This window comes from Zophobas morio, unplaced genomic scaffold, assembly GCF_036711695.1.
Source record: "Zophobas morio isolate AGI-343-1 ecotype UQ-CSIRO unplaced genomic scaffold, CSIRO_AGI_Zmor_V1 ptg000029l, whole genome shotgun sequence".
NCBI classification, from domain to species: Eukaryota; Metazoa; Arthropoda; class Insecta; order Coleoptera; family Tenebrionidae; genus Zophobas; species Zophobas morio.
Genome location: NW_026972134.1, coordinates 4,720,650 through 4,738,776, shown reverse-complemented (window position 1 = coordinate 4,738,776; position 18,127 = coordinate 4,720,650). Strand labels below are relative to the sequence as shown.

At 34.2% G+C, this 18,127-nt stretch overlaps 3 protein-coding genes across 5 annotated transcripts in view; 2 read left to right on the top strand and 1 right to left on the bottom strand.

Moving 5' to 3' along the window:
* LOC135137532 (transient receptor potential cation channel protein painless-like) overlaps positions 1-18,127 on the top strand; it is a 66,909-nt gene that overhangs the window by 21,359 nt on the left and 27,423 nt on the right. The window lies entirely within an intron of this gene.
* On the top strand, positions 794-3,548 carry LOC135137577 (transient receptor potential cation channel protein painless-like). Its single transcript, XM_064067267.1, has 2 exons — positions 794-919; positions 987-3,548. The coding sequence occupies exons 1-2, from the start codon at positions 877-879 to the stop codon at positions 3,485-3,487; spliced, it is 2,544 nt and encodes an 847-aa protein (XP_063923337.1). The 5' UTR covers positions 794-876; the 3' UTR covers positions 3,488-3,548.
* LOC135137622 (uncharacterized) lies at positions 10,246-11,464 on the bottom strand. Of its 3 annotated transcripts, none has more exons than XM_064067320.1 (5): positions 11,353-11,464; positions 11,163-11,298; positions 11,016-11,117; positions 10,819-10,967; positions 10,246-10,766 (listed from the first exon to the last, which is right to left on the bottom strand). In XM_064067320.1, the coding sequence occupies exons 1-5, from the start codon at positions 11,373-11,375 to the stop codon at positions 10,313-10,315; spliced, it is 864 nt and encodes a 287-aa protein (XP_063923390.1). In that variant the 5' UTR covers positions 11,376-11,464; the 3' UTR covers positions 10,246-10,312. The 3 variants fall into 3 exon arrangements, with proteins under 3 accessions (XP_063923390.1, XP_063923391.1, XP_063923389.1); XM_064067321.1 differs by having other exon boundaries at positions 11,163-11,306; positions 11,353-11,442; XM_064067319.1 differs by having other exon boundaries at positions 10,247-10,766; positions 11,163-11,306; positions 11,361-11,464.

Below are 18,127 nucleotides of genomic sequence, written 5' to 3'. Positions count from 1 at the left end.
TTTTCAAGTTCACAAAAAATCTCAGTAAGGTTATTTTTAAAATCTGTTCAATATTTTGTGGAGAGATACGCGCTTTATGTATAAATAGAATTGAGTTTTAATATACAAAGTATTTATAAAAAACAAATTATAACAATTTTCAAAAATCGACATTTTAGGTTTTACAAATAGAACACCCTGTATTTTGTTACTTCGTCTTATTCTGTTTTTCATTCTCTTTCTTTTTGGTTAAGCATGTTCTATATTTAAAGTTGATAGTTATTGATGGAGGTTTTATTTAAAACTCCTCATTTCGCAAGTAAATTTATTCTTTTAGGTAAAGAATCTTAAATCTGTTATATTCTGTTTAATTACATAATTACATTTCCTCGCCAGCAGTTACGCTAACCTGACAACTTTTCATGAGAAAATGGAGAAAATTTTATCAAGTCTGCATGTAAATGATAAAAATGTTGCTGATAAAGCAGGGAAGTAACTTTTGTTGTTTTTTGGGACTACGGGGTATTAAAATAACCTTTGATATGTATGTGGTGCATCGATTTTTTATCGAATTGGAACTGAATCGTTATCAATGTTATCATACATATGTTATCAATATGATTTACTGGTGGTCGAATTTTCATTCATATTTTAATTTTAAATATAAAAATTACGCAATTTTTTTTATTTAAAATGCGAATTCTTAATCCAAATGTACATATTTAATTTGGAATAACCATCTGCTATAAATAGAATACCATTGATACGACATCACTTATCACTTTGTGGTTTGCAAAGCGTGCTATCAGTGTGACTCAGGAAAACGTGCTGCAGAAACAACAGTCAACAATTTCTAAATTTCTCCCCAGAAGTAACACAGTGCAGTTTTTAGTAAAAATGTGCGAAGAATCAGCACTCATAAATATGGATCAGAAGCAAGGTATGTACATTCTTTGGTGTTTTTGAAAAATTATTTTAATTGAAGATTGGCGTAACTACTTTTACAGAAAATTATAAGAAAATCGACGGAGAAAGACCTAATATTTTTAAAATTATTAGAAGATTAGCAAGTGCTTGTAGTAAAAACAAAATCAACTTTAAACAAATTAAAGCACTGAAGGAAAAACATGAAATGTTGCGCGAGTTAGAAATTTTGAACAGATTAGATGAAACTTGTTTTGACACACCGCAGTCTAAACTTTGTTTCAAAAAGGACGTGTTAAGGGAAGTACTGCGTAAATTTTACGAAGAATGTGACAATGATAAAATCGATTTGTGGTTCCTTGGTGCTGCAACTTGTAATTTAGAAAAATTAAAGGAAATTGCTAGAGACTGTGACATAATGTATCTTTGTCGGCCGCGACATTGTGATTCAGCTCTTGTTTTCTCTCTAAAATATGGAAACATTCTCGATGTCAATTTTTTAGAGTGTGTAAATATTTTACTTGGGGTTGGAATCAGCGTTAATGAACCCGACTTTAATGGACGAACTGCTCTCGATATCGTTTGTGAATTATATGAAGATAACAAAAATGACGAAATGGTTCTAGAGAAATTTAAAAAATTGGTGTCCAAGTTGCTCGAACAAGATGTATATCAGCCACTGTTACTGAAAAAAACAAAAAAAATTCTTCAAACTTTTCAACAAGAAAACAAAAACTCGATATCTCAAATAAAAGAGCAACATAATTCTAAAGAAACAGAGAAACTACAATTATTTGCTTGGATAGGCAAAGAACGAACTCAGGAATTGCTCCGTTTTAGAGATATACGCAATTTTGTAGACTGTGATAACGGTGAATACACTCTGTTGCAATTTGCATGCAAAAAATCCGAAAAAATGCATCCAGTCGTCAAATTCTTAGTAGACAACGGTGCAAATATCAATAATGTCACGGAAGTTTACAACATCACCCCCCTGGAAGTTGCAGCGAAGAATAATTACGAAAGAAGTTTTGAAGAAATTCTTAAAAATAAGAATCTCAAGATCACACAAAGAATGTTTAACAATTTTGTTAAGTGGCGCTCCTGTCCCATGAAATTAAAAATTTTTGACCTGTTTTTAGAATCAGATAAGCTGGACCCCAATTTTACTTACGAAACAACTGGAAACACTCCTCTGCATTATGCAACGCGTTTTCGCCACAAAGTTGCAATACAAAAGTTATTGAAACGTTCTCCACAAACGCTGTTTGTTGAAAACAAAAACGGAAAAACTGCTCTCGACATAACTGATGCTCAAGATCTTGAAAAGTATTTTGATTCATGTGTGGCCTTGGACAGATACGCGATGGATTTCAGTGCTAATGATTACAAAATGCTCTTTCGGTTTAAATCACTAATAAATAGCAGAAATAGTGAAAATGACGAAGTCGCTATTGTTTCGAGAATTTCAAAACGTAAGCACTTGGAACAATTGTTAACTCACCCTCTAATACACACTTTCATTGTTTTGAAGTGGTCTAAAATTGAGAAGTACTACTGGATGATTCTATTTCTACAAGGTTTGCTGTTTCTCGCTTTAAGCGTATGTTTTTATTGTTTATCTGATTCTTCTCAACCTGAATTCAATGTGTGTATTTTCTTTACGAGTTTGAATTTTGTTTTAAAATTAGGTATCGTGTTCGGACATAGATGTTGGATATTTAACAACTTAAGAATGCTAACTATGTATGAATGTGGCGAAGTTTTGCTAATGTTGACTCTTTTCGGAAGTTTTTTCTCTGCTGAATGTAGAGCATTTGCTTTTATAGAAATGTCACTTTTATTTCTATTGACTGTCGGCTACCATCCAAAAATAGCCAAGTGGTCAGTTATGCTAAAAAAAGTTTTTGAGAGTTTTACTCTACTGATGATATTTTTCACTTTGATAATTATAGCTTTCGCTGCCGCTTTTCATGTGCTTTTCAAAGACACAGAGCACAAATTTTTCACATCTATTGGAAAATCCATTTTTATTACGTATGTCATGATAACTGGCGAATTTAACATAGGAGAAGTTGATTTCAAATCATCGAATATTGGAGGTTATATTCTATTTTTCATTTTTGCAATTTTTATGGCTTTGGTTATCGTGAATTTTTGGACTGGTGTGGCTGTCACGGATATAGGTACTATACAGCAAGATGCTGACGTTAACGCTTTTAAAAATGTTATAACTTTTATGGCGTTCGTTGAACGGAGGATTTACGCAAATAAGATTGTGCGGAAATTTTTACCTTGTTCTTTCTTATTTGTCAAAACCGAAACTGAAAAATACGAAGTCGACTTTTATATCAACAAGAAAAATCAATTTGAGGGAAGAAAGAATTTTCCCACGAATGTAGGCCAAAATTGTTTAGAAAAAATTAAGAATTTTAATTCGAGACGCCAGAGTGATTTAGATGCGAAAAATATTTTGCTGAAATTAGAAGAAGTGACGAAGATTTTAAATGAAGTAAAGAAGACTGGAATTAGAAACGAGAACTATCTCAGAAAAAAAACTGATTCACAAAAAATAGGTGTATGAAAATGGCCAACACAGAGTTTATAATTTGATTTATTGTACAAATTTTGTTATGTCTACCTGTTAATTCAGTTTATTAAACATTATCTGATTCGTATTGTTTTGTAATCTTTTGAAAAATTTGTAGTGATTTACATACTTGGTTAGTGACGTTGCCGTTGTAAGATAAGTAAAAGTGGGATTTATAAACTTGCTGTTGACGTTGAAGTTGCCGTTGCAGTTGCTGTTCCCGCTGACGTTGCTGCTAGAGCTGAAAATTGTCATTTATAAACTCCGTTGTCAGTTGCTGTTGCCATAGGCCGTAGCTGTCAAATCCAGTTATGAGGTTACGTTTTCACGTCAACATTGCGTACTTTCGAACGAGTTTTGTTTTTTTATTAAGTGAAATGAAGCCAACCAAGATGCGACAAAAGTACTTATTAGGCTCTCTCGGCTATCTTTTGTGTGTTTACGCAGCAATTAAAATTAAATTCACTGAAGAATATAGAAACTATGTATAAAACAGAAACCAAATTTGAACACGACTACACCACCAAAACGAACGAAAGAAAATAGCATGTATGTTCAACATTTGCCATATTTAAGTGGGTTGTAGACGAAAGGTTGGGGATTTAAATTTTAAATTTGATTTTCGTGGAATCTCATTAGTTTGAACGTCAAGAATTATTATCTTTAACAATGCACAAGCACCGACAGAAAGCTACAATGATGGCAGGTATTTAAAATATGAGGGTTTCGGTGAATAGGCGATTAGGTGGTTTAATATTAGTGGGCCTCATTATCTCTACAAAAATTTGATTTTCGTGGAATTAGTGCTGGCAACCCCAAAAATGTCCCGCCTACTTCAGGGAATTTTCTTTCAAGTTGACAGCACTGCACACCACCTTAATTACCATCTCGAACGTCATCCCAACGGCGTGCCAACTTCCAACGGCAACGTCAGCGGATGATATAAACAACGCATACCTTTGCTGTATATTTATCTTCCAACGGCAACGTCAACGGGGAACAGCAACGCCAGCGTCAAGTTTATAAATTTAAAAATAGGCAGCGAAGGTATGAGTGATTTACTTGGTAATTTCGAGATGACCAACTTTTAACTTTCGCCTTTACGTTGCCGTTGACATTGGGTTTTCAACCAATCAAATTGTGGTAGTGTGCAGTACTGGCGACTTGAACGAAAATCCCCTAAAGTAGGGCGGACATTTTTCTGATCGACAGCACTAATTCCATGAAAATAATAAAATTAATATTAAGCCATTTAATGACCTGTTCACTGAAACCCTCATATTTTAAATAGCTGCCATCATTTCCTGCACTGCAGCCTTCTGTTAATACTTATGCATTGTTAAAGATAATTCTCGACGTTTAAATCAATAAGATTTATTGCTATTCATCTCAAAAAAGATAGAAGGTATTATAACTACAAGGGTTTACATTTTACCTTTTCTTAATATATGTAGTGTAGTCTTCTCTTCACCACAAGGAAGCAAAACATGTTTAAAATAGTAAATTTTTGTAGGAAAGTATGGGTTTTGCAATTAGTCTCCACCCCTCGGTCTGACAACGAATGAAAAATTTGTCACGATTGAGATCGAGACGGCTGGGTGGGGCTTCTCTTTTGGTTTTCTTTTTTAAGTAATACATACATTTAGTTTTCTTTGCATAACACGATTACTTAATAACTTGTTTCACCTGGTAATTTCTCGCAGAAAAATAAGGATTTTACAATTAAGCTTCGTCCCTCGGCTCACGAGGAATAAAAAAAAATTATCAGAATTATGATATGGCGAGTGGGGGGGGGGGGGGGGATTAAATTTTGCCTTTTTTTTTTTCTTAAAATGCATAGCCATCTTGTTACAACAAGAAAGTTAAAACATGTTTAAAATTATGGTACATGGTATGATATTGCGCATTTTGTGTGACGTCGTCTGGCTTTTTGCATGTTCGTCAACGAACGATGCCAGATTTTGAACACATGTTTTTAGCATCTGATTTCAACTCAGTACCTTCAAAGATAAGTTAACACATGAACCGAATCTCAACCTCCGTTATAACCTCACATATCATTGATAAATATAATGCTGAGCTTGCCATAAATTGATGAACTGTGATTTTGGAAGCTCAGCACGAGAGTCTTCCTGGGCTCGTGCCGGAGCTTCGAAAGGCAGAGAATGTGTGTGGTGGCCCACGGCGACATACGAGAAAACTAGGTAAGTAATTTTAAGAATTATATTTTTTCTTACGTTTCTCTAAAATTTTGAAGTTTTCATTTTTATCTTTTTCGGAATGTAATATTTTTTTTGAAGATTTTTGGGGGCACGTGACAATACTATGTATTTGAATATTAAGAACAAAACGCAAAATATAAACCCCGCCCATCCACCCCATTTCAATTGTGATTTTCTTTCATTTTTAAAAACTTAAAACACGTTTAAAATGGTAAATTTTTGCAAGGAAGTATGAATTTTGCAATTAGGCTCCGCTCCTAGGTCTGTGAACGAATGAAAACTTCATTACTATTTGGATCAGAGCTGCTATGGGTGAAGCTTTCTTTAGTTTTAATTTTTTCTTAATATACATACATACGATACTCAAAAATATGCCGGATATGGTAATTTCTTGTAGAGAAATAATACGGATTTTGCAATTAAATTCTTCTCCTTTGGCTCTTGACGATTAAAAAGAAAAATCATCACAATTGAGATAGGGCGGGTGGGCGGTACTTATATTTTGCATTTTTTCTTAACATGTGTAATCGTCTTTTCAGGACATGAACTTTAAAACAGGTTAAAATGGTAAATTCTTGTAGACAAAAATGGAGCAATTAAGTTTCGCCCTTCGATCTGAACAGGTATGAGTGGGGATATTCTCTGGCTTTATTGTTTTCTTAATATACATAGTATTCTTTGAACAACACGATACTCAAAAACATTTTTTTCATTTCTCGTAGAGAAATAAGGTTTTTGCAGTTAAGCTCTGCCCCCTTGGCTCACGACGAATAAAAAAAATCATCACAATTGATATAGGGCGGGTGGGTGGGGCTACATTTTGCCTTTTTTTCGTAATATGTGTAGACTTATTTCGACAACAAGAACTTAAAACATGTCTAAAATAGTAAATTTTTGTAGTAATCAACTTAGATACTCCACTTCTGTTCTATAACCCCTTTAAATATGGCAAAAGTTGAACATCAAAGTTACTATCAACGGCAACTTGACAATGGAGTTTATAAATGACAATTTTCAGCTCTAAAAGCAATGTCAGCGAGAACAGCAACTGCAAGGGGAAGTTCAACGTCAACAGCAAGTTTATAAATCCCACTTTAAAAGAATCATCCAATTTAATAACCTTGGCTGATATAAAACAGATTTCGAATGTTGAAAATAAAAACTACATCTAATATCTTGTAAAGGTCATGATTTTCCATCTCTACAAGTTGTGGATTGCGTGCTATATTATATAAGTGAATGCAGGATGACTTATCAGCGTTATCTCTTTCAAATTTAACCCAAACAAAGTTTTTTGGATTTTTGATGTACCCAAATATCTAAACATTTTAATGGATTGTTGCATCATATGGAAGAGTATTTTAGTTCATATATTCTCACTTCTGATAATACATATGAAGAAACTTTGGAGTATTGTTATGAAATATACTTACAACTTTTATTTTCCTTGTGAGGAACATGGTCAATTTGTGATAGCATATTTGCAACACTATTTTATTCTTATGCGAATGTAACAGTTTCATGTAATAGAAAGAAGGAAGATGTAAAACAAATCTATCAAGCTAAGAAAACTAGTGAAACTGGTAACAAACTTGTTTTATAATAAGGGGGAAAGTAGGTGAAATGGCATTTAAAAAGCTGCAAGATACCAATAGCTTAAATTTGTCAGTAAATTATATATTACAAGGCGAAAATGTAGTAAAAGATTTAAAAATGAAACCCACTGAAATTTCAAATTTGAAATATTCCTTTTACATCGTGTTATGTTGGAAGATCCGTCTCTAGGTTATCAGACAAAATGAAAAACATTTCTGCCGAAAATTTAGAAAAATATCCAATTTGTTATGCAAAAAACTAGACGCTGCGTAAAATTGATTTGTCCTTGAGCTTGCCTAAAGCGCCTATTTTGTAATTTTTTGGGCCTAAACTCCCGTTTTATCGCCTATTTTAGGCCTATTTTGCTTTTTCTTTACCCTAAAATCAGCTCTTTATTAGTAATTTTCAGAACATTCTGTTCCACAGTTTAATTAATAATGCTTAGCAATAAATCCCCTCTCCGATATCCTGAACAGCTGCAATTATGGGTTCAATATAAGAATTAACAAACAAAGAGAAAACAGAATAAGTCACTTGCTATATATGGATGACATAAAAATATATGCAAGTACACAAAATCAGTTAACAAACCTATTAAATCTGACTGAACAATTTTCCGGTGATATTGGTATGTCTTTTGGTATTGAGAAATGTAAGACCCAAGCAATCAAAAAAGGCGTCCAACACCAAGTACCACATATAACCCAGAATAACGAAATAATCGAAGCCCAAGAACGAAACGATACATACAAATATCTGGGTTACTATCAATCATCCCACATCAATCATACCAAAACGAAAACACATTTGAAAGATCAATACCTAGCAAGATTAAAATTAATATTGAAACACAGTTAAATGGAAAAAATTTAATGAAAGCAGTAAATACATTCTGAGTTCCACTGCTAACATATTCTTTTGGAGTCATTAAATGGTCCAAAACTGATCTTGAAAATTTAAACATCGCAACAAGGAAAATTTTCACACAGTATAGAAGGCATCATCCAAAATTGTCAATTGAAAGATTTTCATTACCAAGACAGAATGGAGGAAGGGGTTTCCAGAACCTAGAAAACTTATGTCAGAGACAAATCTCTGATTTGAAGAAGTATTTCTTGAAACGAGCGGAAAGAAATGAAATGTTTCACACCATCACAAGAGCAGATTTGAACCACACACCCTTAAATCTGTCGAACACCGAAGAAATCCACACCTCGCACACAATAGATAAAATAATAAGTGGGCTAAAACAAAAACAACTTCATGGAAAATTCTACAAATACTTAGAAGAAACTCATGTCAATAAGAAGATGTCATTGATTTGGTTAAAAAAATCAGTTTGTATGCCGAAACAGAAGGATTTGTGTTTGCTATTCAAGACCAAGTAATCAATACCAAGAATTACAAAAAATACATCATCAAAGATCCGAACATAAGAAACGACTGCTGTCGCCTCTGCAAAGCAAAACCTGAAACGATCCAGCACATAATTTCTTCCTGCAGCATCCTAGCACAAACTGACTACAAAGCTAGATACGACAACATCGCCAAAATCATCCACAAAGAATTAGCAACACTTATGAACTTAATCGAAGATACAACACCCTATTACACTTACATTCCATCTCCGTTCCTTGAAAATAACAAATACAAATTATACTGGGATCGCACAATACTTACAGACTTAAACATTACAGCTAACAGACCAGACATCATACTTATCAAAAAACACACGAACGAAGCCATTCTCAATGACATTGCTGTTCCTAACACAAACAACATTATTCAAACATACCACACCAAGATTTCAAAATCTCTACAATTATCGATAGAAATGAAATCCATGTTGAATCTTAAAAAAATTTCAATTCTACCCCTAGTTATGTCTAATGTAGGTGTACTTCCAAATAGCTTAGTTGAGAATTTAAAGTCTTTGCATTTGAATGATTCAATAATTATCAAAATTCAAAAAGCTGTTTTGTTAGGAACATGTCATATTGTTCGTAAGTTTCTTGAACAGTCTGATCATGTCAGTCAGATTAGGTTAGCACCAGTAGGTCAGAGTAGTGTAGGTCACTTTCCAAGTGATGCGCGGATAAATGGTCGGTAGTTACGCTAGACTTTTGGGGATGGTGTGAGATTAGAGAATAATAGCAGACTAATTTGTATGCTGTAATTCTAGAATCTCGAAAGTTGTTCTGTTCATTTAATCAATGCATATCATTACTTGGTCTTAGTACCCGTAATGATAGAAGTCTTGCCTGAATGCCGGTCATTTCCGGGTCAGTGGTGGGTCTTAAAATTTTAGTCCTCTGTTTTGAGGTGACAAACTGATTCAGAGCAAACAAATTTCTAGGTGACATTTTTCCTATAAGTATATAAACAAACACTTGCAGCTAAAGCTTATTATTGCTGAGGAACCATTTTTCGTGTTGGCTATCTGCTTTTTAAATATATTTTTCATTGTCCGTACTTGTGCAATTTGCGCCCCCACGGCGAGTATTATTTATGCCGCTGGTTTTTATTTTATAAAGGTTATCATAAAATAAACATAGCAAAATCTAATTTTACAACTTTTTAAAAAGTGGGATTTTTTGGATTTCGGAGCGAGGAAAGTTCTGTAGAAATAAAACTCGACCATTTTTTTTCTATTTCTAATAAATAATGAGATATTGGGGAGCGCTTGCTTAGATTCACCCTATATACATATACCAGATTAAGCATTCTTATTCCCCATTATTTATTGACATCAATTTTTGAAGCAGTCTGATAGAACTTATCTGCGCGAGGGTTAAAATTGTAAATTATTTTCAGATGTAGTACTAGGGCGTTCCGTTTGAAAGTTACACAACATAGTGCATTTTTTAAACGTAACACCCTACACATTTTTATAGCTTTAAATTTTTTATTGAAAAATGAGAATTGTTATGTTTTTCAAACATAAATACATGGAAAAGAGTTACATTTTATTAAAAAAAATGTAACAAAATATTCTTCGACGCTATCTCGGCTTTTTGGGATGAACAGGTTTAGTAATACCCACGTAGCCCACAACTTCTATGGGTCTAACCCCCGGAATCGTTTCCTTAACCCTCGAAAACTCCGCCTGGATCCTTTTAGCTTCAGCAGCTGCTGCTTGTTCCATTAATTCAGGAGGAGCATTTAGAGCAGCCGCTTCAGCAGCTTGCAATGCTTCTGTATAATTGGACATAGTTTCTGCTTTAGCGTATTTCTCGACAGCATCAGTCAATTCCGTCGTAAAGTCACTTTGTAATCTTGCAGCGATCTCCACCCTACTGGCACTAGCTTCAGCCATTCTTTCGGCTGCACCTTTTGATAAGTTTAAAGCATGTTTGGCTTTGATGGGCGCCAGTGCTGGATCGACTGGACTACTGGCTGTTGGGCTTCCTGTGTCTCTTCTCTTTTCAAGTTCTTTTTCCACTGAACGATCAAACCTGAAACGAGTTTGTCATAACGAAAGCATTGGTTTTGCCGTTTGGTAGGTACCATTCGATGAGACTTTCCTTTTTGGCTTCAGCTGCTTCAGGGTTGCTCTCATCTGCTGCTATTTCGGCTTGTGACATCATATAGCTATGCTCCGACGAAATGGTAGTCTCGGTACGTGGCGATCTTCCTTTTCTTCTGTTAATAGATTCCTGTTGATGGGTTTGTAAATATCAGTTTTTGGAAGAGGTGCTAGTTACCGGAGTTGTCCAAGCCAATTCGGGCTGAACACCCAGATTTGCAAAAGGGTCTTGCTCTCCAAGGGCTCCATAGGTTTCGGGCGAATTGAGAGTGGCGGCAAACTGTAAAATAAGTTAAAGAGGGTTTGTGTTTAATCTGTTAGATACTTGAGAATATTCCAGTGGTCCGAAAGATTCGATCATTCTGTGCAAGGTTTCGTCGTCCAGGTATACGTGCGTCCTGCTGGTACCGCTCGCTTCCATTTCTCGAGTTGGTGTTGGAGATTTGGAAGGATACGGTGGTCTGTAACGCTAATTTATATCGTTATATCGTAAGTTATTCCTCGAAGTGACTTACGGACTTACACCGTCAGGATTCATGTTGGAACGTAATGAAATAGCAATGCTCTACAAGGCAAATATTTTGATTTTATGAATAACCGAAAATTTTTGAGTGATGTCAAAATTAGTAGAGGTGACGACAGACGCCTACTTGTGTCTCGTTTCGAACTTCGTATTAATATTACGTAATTCACGAATTTTAGTTTGTATTAGCGTTGTGTTTTTGAAAACCGTCGTAGATCTAGAGAATTTGGCGATTGCAGGAACTGTTTCTTTTCTGAATGTTATTTGATGTCCACTACACAGCTTTTGTTTGTGATCGTTCTGTTTTTACGTGCATTTCTCGATGTCATTTATATCCAAATGTTATGCTCTCTCGTTTCCTGCTTGTGGTAAATCTTAGTTGGACTGCTTTTGACGCTGTAGTTTTAGTGAAGTCACTTATATCGTTTCTCTAGCTCTCTGTCCTTCGGTGGTTGAGTTTCATATCTTTTCATTTAGAAAAAAGTAGGAGCAATTTCTTTGGCTGTCTGATTTTAAACTTTATTGGAGTTACTTTGATCATAAATAAATTCGTTAGTATCTGTCTTCGAGAAGAATTTAAACATATTAATCAGTTTGAGTGCTTACACGTGCTATAAAAATGTAATAAGTAGTGGGGTTACTCAAAAACCATTCTAAATATAAAAAGAAAGAGAGTGAAAGATTCAACTGGTACTTATTAAGTATATGATAAAATAATACTTCTTCTATCCCAAATTAAGCGTTCGAATTGGAATTAACTTTTTTTTTTATACAGTATTATGTTTTTTTTTCTCATTACATTTTTGTAGCGGGGCAATTTAAAAAAAATGGTCTAAAGAGTTTAGACAGTACTTCCCTCGCGGTCGGAAACGGACGACTGCATGCCTATTATGTTTTTTTTTTCGCAATGGATTTCAAACCATTCACTTTTGTAGTTCCTGAGTAAATGAATAAAGTAAATATACGCATTCATAATTTTTTTTGAGTCACTCGGTATATGCAAATTCAAAAAATATGAATGGAATGATAAATTACAAGTACAGACTCTTCATATTTTGTACATTCTAGATAGGATCTATTCGGCAAAATTTTGAGCTGACGTCATCAGTTTTTTGGAGAAGATAACCAAATATGTTTTGACTAAAAATTTATTATGCTCTTTATAGCCTTAAAACATCTGCAAGATTTCAAAGCATTCAGTTTTGTAATTCCTGATTAACTCAATAAAATAAATTCACGCATTCATTAATTTTTTTGAGTCACCCTGTATATGCAAATCTAAAAAATTTGAATGTAATGATAAATCACAAGAAGAAACTCACCATATTTTGTACATTTTAGATAGAATTTATTCAGCAAAATTTTGTGGTGACGTCATAATTTTTTTAGGGGGGACGACCAAATACAGTTTGATCAAAAATTTACCATGCTTATGATAATTTTAAAACATCATAAATTTACGCATTCACTATTTTTTTGAGTCACCCTGTATATGCAAATCCAAAAAATATGAATGGACTGATAGATCACAAGTACAGACTCATCATATTTTGTACATTTTAGATAGGATTTATTCGACAAAATTTTGAGCTGACGTCATCAAGTTTTTGGAGGGGATAACCAAATATATTTTGACTAAAGATTTATGATGCTCTTTACAGCCTTAAAACATCTGCAACATTTCAAAGCATTCGGATTAACAGATTCTAAATTATATTGCAAAATGTTGTTTTATAATTTTGATTTCTTTTCCAAAAATCTGGACTTTTCGGATAAAAACTCAATTCGCCGTTACACACTACATGTGTAGGACTACTTTATTTTATACAATTTAAAACCCATTTATTATGTACAATTTTGCAGTGACGTCATCACGATTGTTGGGGATGATTAGACAAATTTTGGTTAGCGTTTTACCATCTACATGATATTCCTAATATAAATACAAAATTTCACAACAATCGGTCCAGTACTTTCGGAGGTCATCTCTCTAATAAAAATCCGGTATGTCAGACAGACGGACAGACTGGTGGAAACGGGAGACCTATTTCTTCGTCTTCTAGGGGTCATGAAAGGTCGAAAAAATGTAAAAGTAGAGAGTCGGCCGACGGACTCGATTACAATACTTCCTTTGCTTATGCTCGGTAAGTAAAAATGCATTTTTTACTCAAGAATTTTTATTACCCCAATAAATATAACATCTTACAATACGCTTTCTTTTAATAATGAACTTTCGTTATAATTAATTTACATACTTAATTACAATTTTGTATTGTATTTTCAGTTTAGTCTTATTTATTTATTCCGTTGTTATGAATCACATAAAGGCAAGTAAGGCAACATCAAAATGGTGATCTGAACTTCTGGAGTAAAACCAAGAAGTACTACCGAAACCTGTGCACAACAAATAAGTAAAAAAAACATTCACAAAAATCAGATTGATTTTCGACAGTTTTCGTTGAAACCTAATATTCATCCCATAGCTGCTAAACATTGCATAACGCCGACACCGCGCTTAATCTTCCCATTTACGCTTACTGCAAAAAGGAACTGATAGATACCCTGATGAGTTTCTTCTATTAAATTAGGCTTTTTCCTTGAATTGCAATAACTGATTTTATTTCCAGGGCCATATTTTCTCCACACGGGTATTTTAAACAAAGTTTCTTTGAATTTAAAGAACGAACAAACACCTGGGAAGGTTGTTTTAGTCAAAATATTGCATTTGACATACACCAACAATATTTGAACAAAAACCTCTGCATCTTTATTAAAATAAACGAAGGTGATATTTAGCAAAATACAGAAATCGGACACTTACTACATTAAGGATAAAATAAAAATTTGAATATGAGTAGAACAGTATACATTTTTTGTCATTAAGGGTGACGTCACTAATAACATCAATTAATTACTCATTAACCTAATTACCAGCGGTTTAATTATCCACGTTGTCAATTAATAAGTCGTATAATGAGAACATTACTTTTCAAAGAAATTAAGTCGAAATGCTAAAAAGCCCATTATCCATGAAGTCATAAATCATAATCAAGGCTTTACGATAGACGAATGATAACCAGGGGTGAATTTCTGTTATCCTGTACTGAATTTTAGCTAATGAGGTATCTCTAAGTATCGCGTATACAGTAACAGAATATTAAATTGATCTCTCCGTTTTTAAGAGGTCGGTATGTAACTGATTTTCAATTTCATGAAACTATTTTGTCTCAGTATTTCGTCGAGTGAGTCTCTGGCGATCCTAAATACAACCCTCAAATTTATACATATTTCTAAAGGTAAGCTCACAAATTTTTATTAGTATATACATACTACTACTATCTAAAATTAATTTTGCTTTGTAAATCTGCTTACATTAAAGAGATACAGATCAATACACAAAGTACATTTAATACTGTTACGTAATAAACCCATACGACGATGACTCATTGCCCGTGACGGCGGCCGGAGAAGAGACTGGACGCGAAGAAGTGGTGACGGAGTTATTGTACTCCAGACAACTAGAGCTGAATTATATCATCACATAATTTGGTTAATGAATCCTTTTCTTCTTTATTTAAATGGTTTGTTATTAATAATGAGGAAATTTGGTTTAAACGTTCGCCTTTAGAATTTTGCTCGGGGGTAGGTACTGATGATATTTAATCCTGCGATTGTTTCATTAATTTCGGGTAATGGATCTAGAACGATGTCAATTGCCTTGACGTTAATAGTCTTGTCTGTCCATGGCCGACTAGTATAAAGATTATGGCCTGTCCAAGAGGTACGATACGTGTTGCCATCTATTAATAATTACACTTAATAATTTAGCAAAATTTTAATTTGACTTGACATTATGGGACTTCAAAACGTGTAAAGGTGGTTTGTTTCGGTATGAATGCCTTTGTGCCTTTCAAAAAGTGTTAATAATTCTTTTGTCGTTTTTGAATTATTAATAGATGGCAGCACGTATGGTACCTTTGGCATTCCTTTGGACAGGCCATAATCTTTATACTAGTCGGCCATGGTCTGTCGTATTAAGAATTGTAGTGACGAATAGGTTATTTTCATCAACTTTTACTAAACTTGGGCAGATATAAACGCCTTCTAATAGATCTAGTTTTAGGACATTTCTGAACGTGGGGCTAACTGAAATTTGACATCAGGATTAAGAGAGTTAGGATTAGAATGTGGAACTGAATCTGAGGTTGAACTTAAATTTGAATTCAAAATTGAGAATGGGTTTGAATTTGGGCTGGAGGATTGATTTAACTGTTTATTCTCTTCTACAAAAGGCTCAGTGTGATGTAGTTTAAAAAAATTTCTTCCGACATAAAATCTGTCTCTTTCGTAGTCGATTAAGCAATTAAATGCCTTAAAGAAATCATTACCTAAAAGACAACTGAAAGGAACGTGGAAAGAATCAGGCACTACATAAAGGCATAAAATTCGAACATATATTTTTATTTTCAAATTGGTTATTGCTCTTATTTTGATTATTGTTAGTGAAATTTTGATTTCATTCCTGAATTAAATGACCTGGTTTTTTACAGTAATTACAAAATTTTAGTCCAGCAGGAAGAGGGTTAAGTTTTTGATGATAGGAAAAATTGTTAGAACTTGATTCTTTGGAAGTGTTTTTATAAATATGATGGATGTTTCGACCATTGTTCTTATTTCGACAGTTGTTAAAACATGTCCCGTTTTCCGACAATAAGTGCAATATTTGTTATATGAATTAAGTACTTGCAAAGTTATTATATTGGAATTTCCGGATTTCGTTTTGAGATTTCCAGTGGCGGCTCCTGACCTTTTGAAATGGGGGACACAATTTGATTGATGAGTTAAATATGAAGATATAAAACAGGTTGTTATTATCAATTAATAGACGAAATTGTGTGACGGAAATAAATACAAAAATACATTCAATAAAAGTAAAAGAGGATTTCTCCACATACCTTTTTGCCTTCGGTTAAAATTTTACGTTCGTGGCATCTAAAAGTTCATTTTGAACAGTTTCAGGCGTTTCTTTAAAAACCGTTGCTTCTTTCAAATTATTGATAAAGTTTTGATAATTATGACACAAATTTCCGGATAATTTTTTAAATACTGAAAATTACTATTTTACCATGTCTAGTGTGTTTGTAGATGTTGTAATTTTGGGGGGCACGTGCCCTTACATAATACTCAAAAATATGTGAGTTGGGTTTTTAATTATACTTACAGGCTGAGTCATTACGTGTATTTTACTCACCCTGTACATAGGTAAAGATTGTCCATAATTATATGAATTTTATGGACTCCCAAAGTTAATTTGTTTTACATCCCTGTTGTCAATTTTATTGTACAGCTGAAGAGCGGGGCGAACTCAGGTACAGAAAACATCGGCTTTCCCCTGACAGGCTCTTTACCTGTACAATAGAATTGACGCCTGGGCTGTAAAATGAATTAACGTTGGGAGTCCATAAAATTCATATAATTCTGGACAATCTTTACTTACGAATTTGACGATGGAGAATTTTCTTCAGCGATAAGACAATCTGAATTTTGTTTTGGGACGTTGTTAAGGGTCTCAGACAAAACGTGTTTTTTTGTCAAATTACTAAAATTTTTACACAATTATCACAATATTTATTAGTATAAACTGAACAGTCTGTTCTCGAATTATTTATCTCTCACAAAATCATATCAGCTACGGTCCACTACAAAGTGTACCACTTGCATTTCAGATTTATTACTTCCGGGTACGGTCCACGTTGCATTTGAGACTGATTGACGATTTCGACAGAAAACAAACGGGCCAATCCCGAAAGAATGAGGTGTTTGGCAGTCGGTCTAACAAGCGGCTAAAACCTATCTTTGTTTATTTACTGAACTAGAAGTATCTCTCATTTTATGACGTATTTCTATACTTGTTTCGTGTAACGAAAACAGTTTCCGCCTACATCGAACGAAGAAGTCCACCAAAACGAAAAGACAGCCTTAACAAATGGAGTCCAACCAGTGTTGAGAGAACCCAGTGAATGTTGCTCCGGAATTATTTTGTACATAATCGCTCTGTAATTAGTCGCGTAAATCCGAGTCAGTAAGAAATAAATTGGTGAGTTTAACCCACGCCGGTTTTAATCACCCGTTCAACGTAACAATACGTATAAGGAATAGTAACTACCTATGAAAACAATGTTCAGAGAAATAACTGTCAGTAAAAAGTCGGTGAGATCTTCAATACTATAAAACAAATTTTGATAAGAATTTGTGTGTAAATTTAAAGGCAAAGGGTTTCGTTGTTTCTTGGACCTTGTCCTTTATATTATAGGAAACGACAAGACATCATGAAATTAGTTATTCAATAAAGGGAGCATACAACAATACTCAACTAATTTGTGCTTCGAATAGTAAAAATACATCGGATTGTTACGAAATAAACCCATACGCCGCCCCGGTACGACGCCCATGGGTTCCCGAGCTTTCTTTTACGGTGATAATGACGCATCGTGGATGACGTCACCCTGGCAGCGCTCGCATAAAGACAAGTCTGGAGCCGGTTACCGGAAGATACTCGAGAAAGATCTCGGTCGGAGAAGATGGGTTTAAATAGAGGCGACCGTCGGGGACGGATTCATTCACCGAGTGGAGTCAGTCAAGAGCGTCCAGTAAAATTCGCCGGAATAATTTCTGTACATAATCGTTGCAATAGTTAAGTCGTGCAAATACCAGTTATTAAGATATACATTGTTGAGTTTTACCTACGCCCGATTAATTATTCGTCC

Bases quoted from the DNA above. Each gene is read 5' to 3' on its own strand.
- LOC135137577 (XM_064067267.1), top strand. From the start codon at position 877: ATGTGCGAAGAATCAGCACTCATAAATATGGATCAGAAGCAAG. The intron at 920-986 runs GTATGTACATTC...CTACTTTTACAG, and splicing joins AAATATGGATCAGAAGCAAG to AAAATTATAAGAAAATCGAC.
- LOC135137622 (XM_064067320.1), bottom strand. From the start codon at position 11,375: ATGAATCCTGACGGTGTAAGTCC. The intron at 11,299-11,352 runs GTAAGTCACTTC...TTAGCGTTACAG, and splicing joins AATCCTGACGGTGTAAGTCC to ACCACCGTATCCTTCCAAAT. The intron at 10,767-10,818 runs GTACCTACCAAA...AACTCGTTTCAG, and splicing joins AAGGAAAGTCTCATCGAATG to GTTTGATCGTTCAGTGGAAA.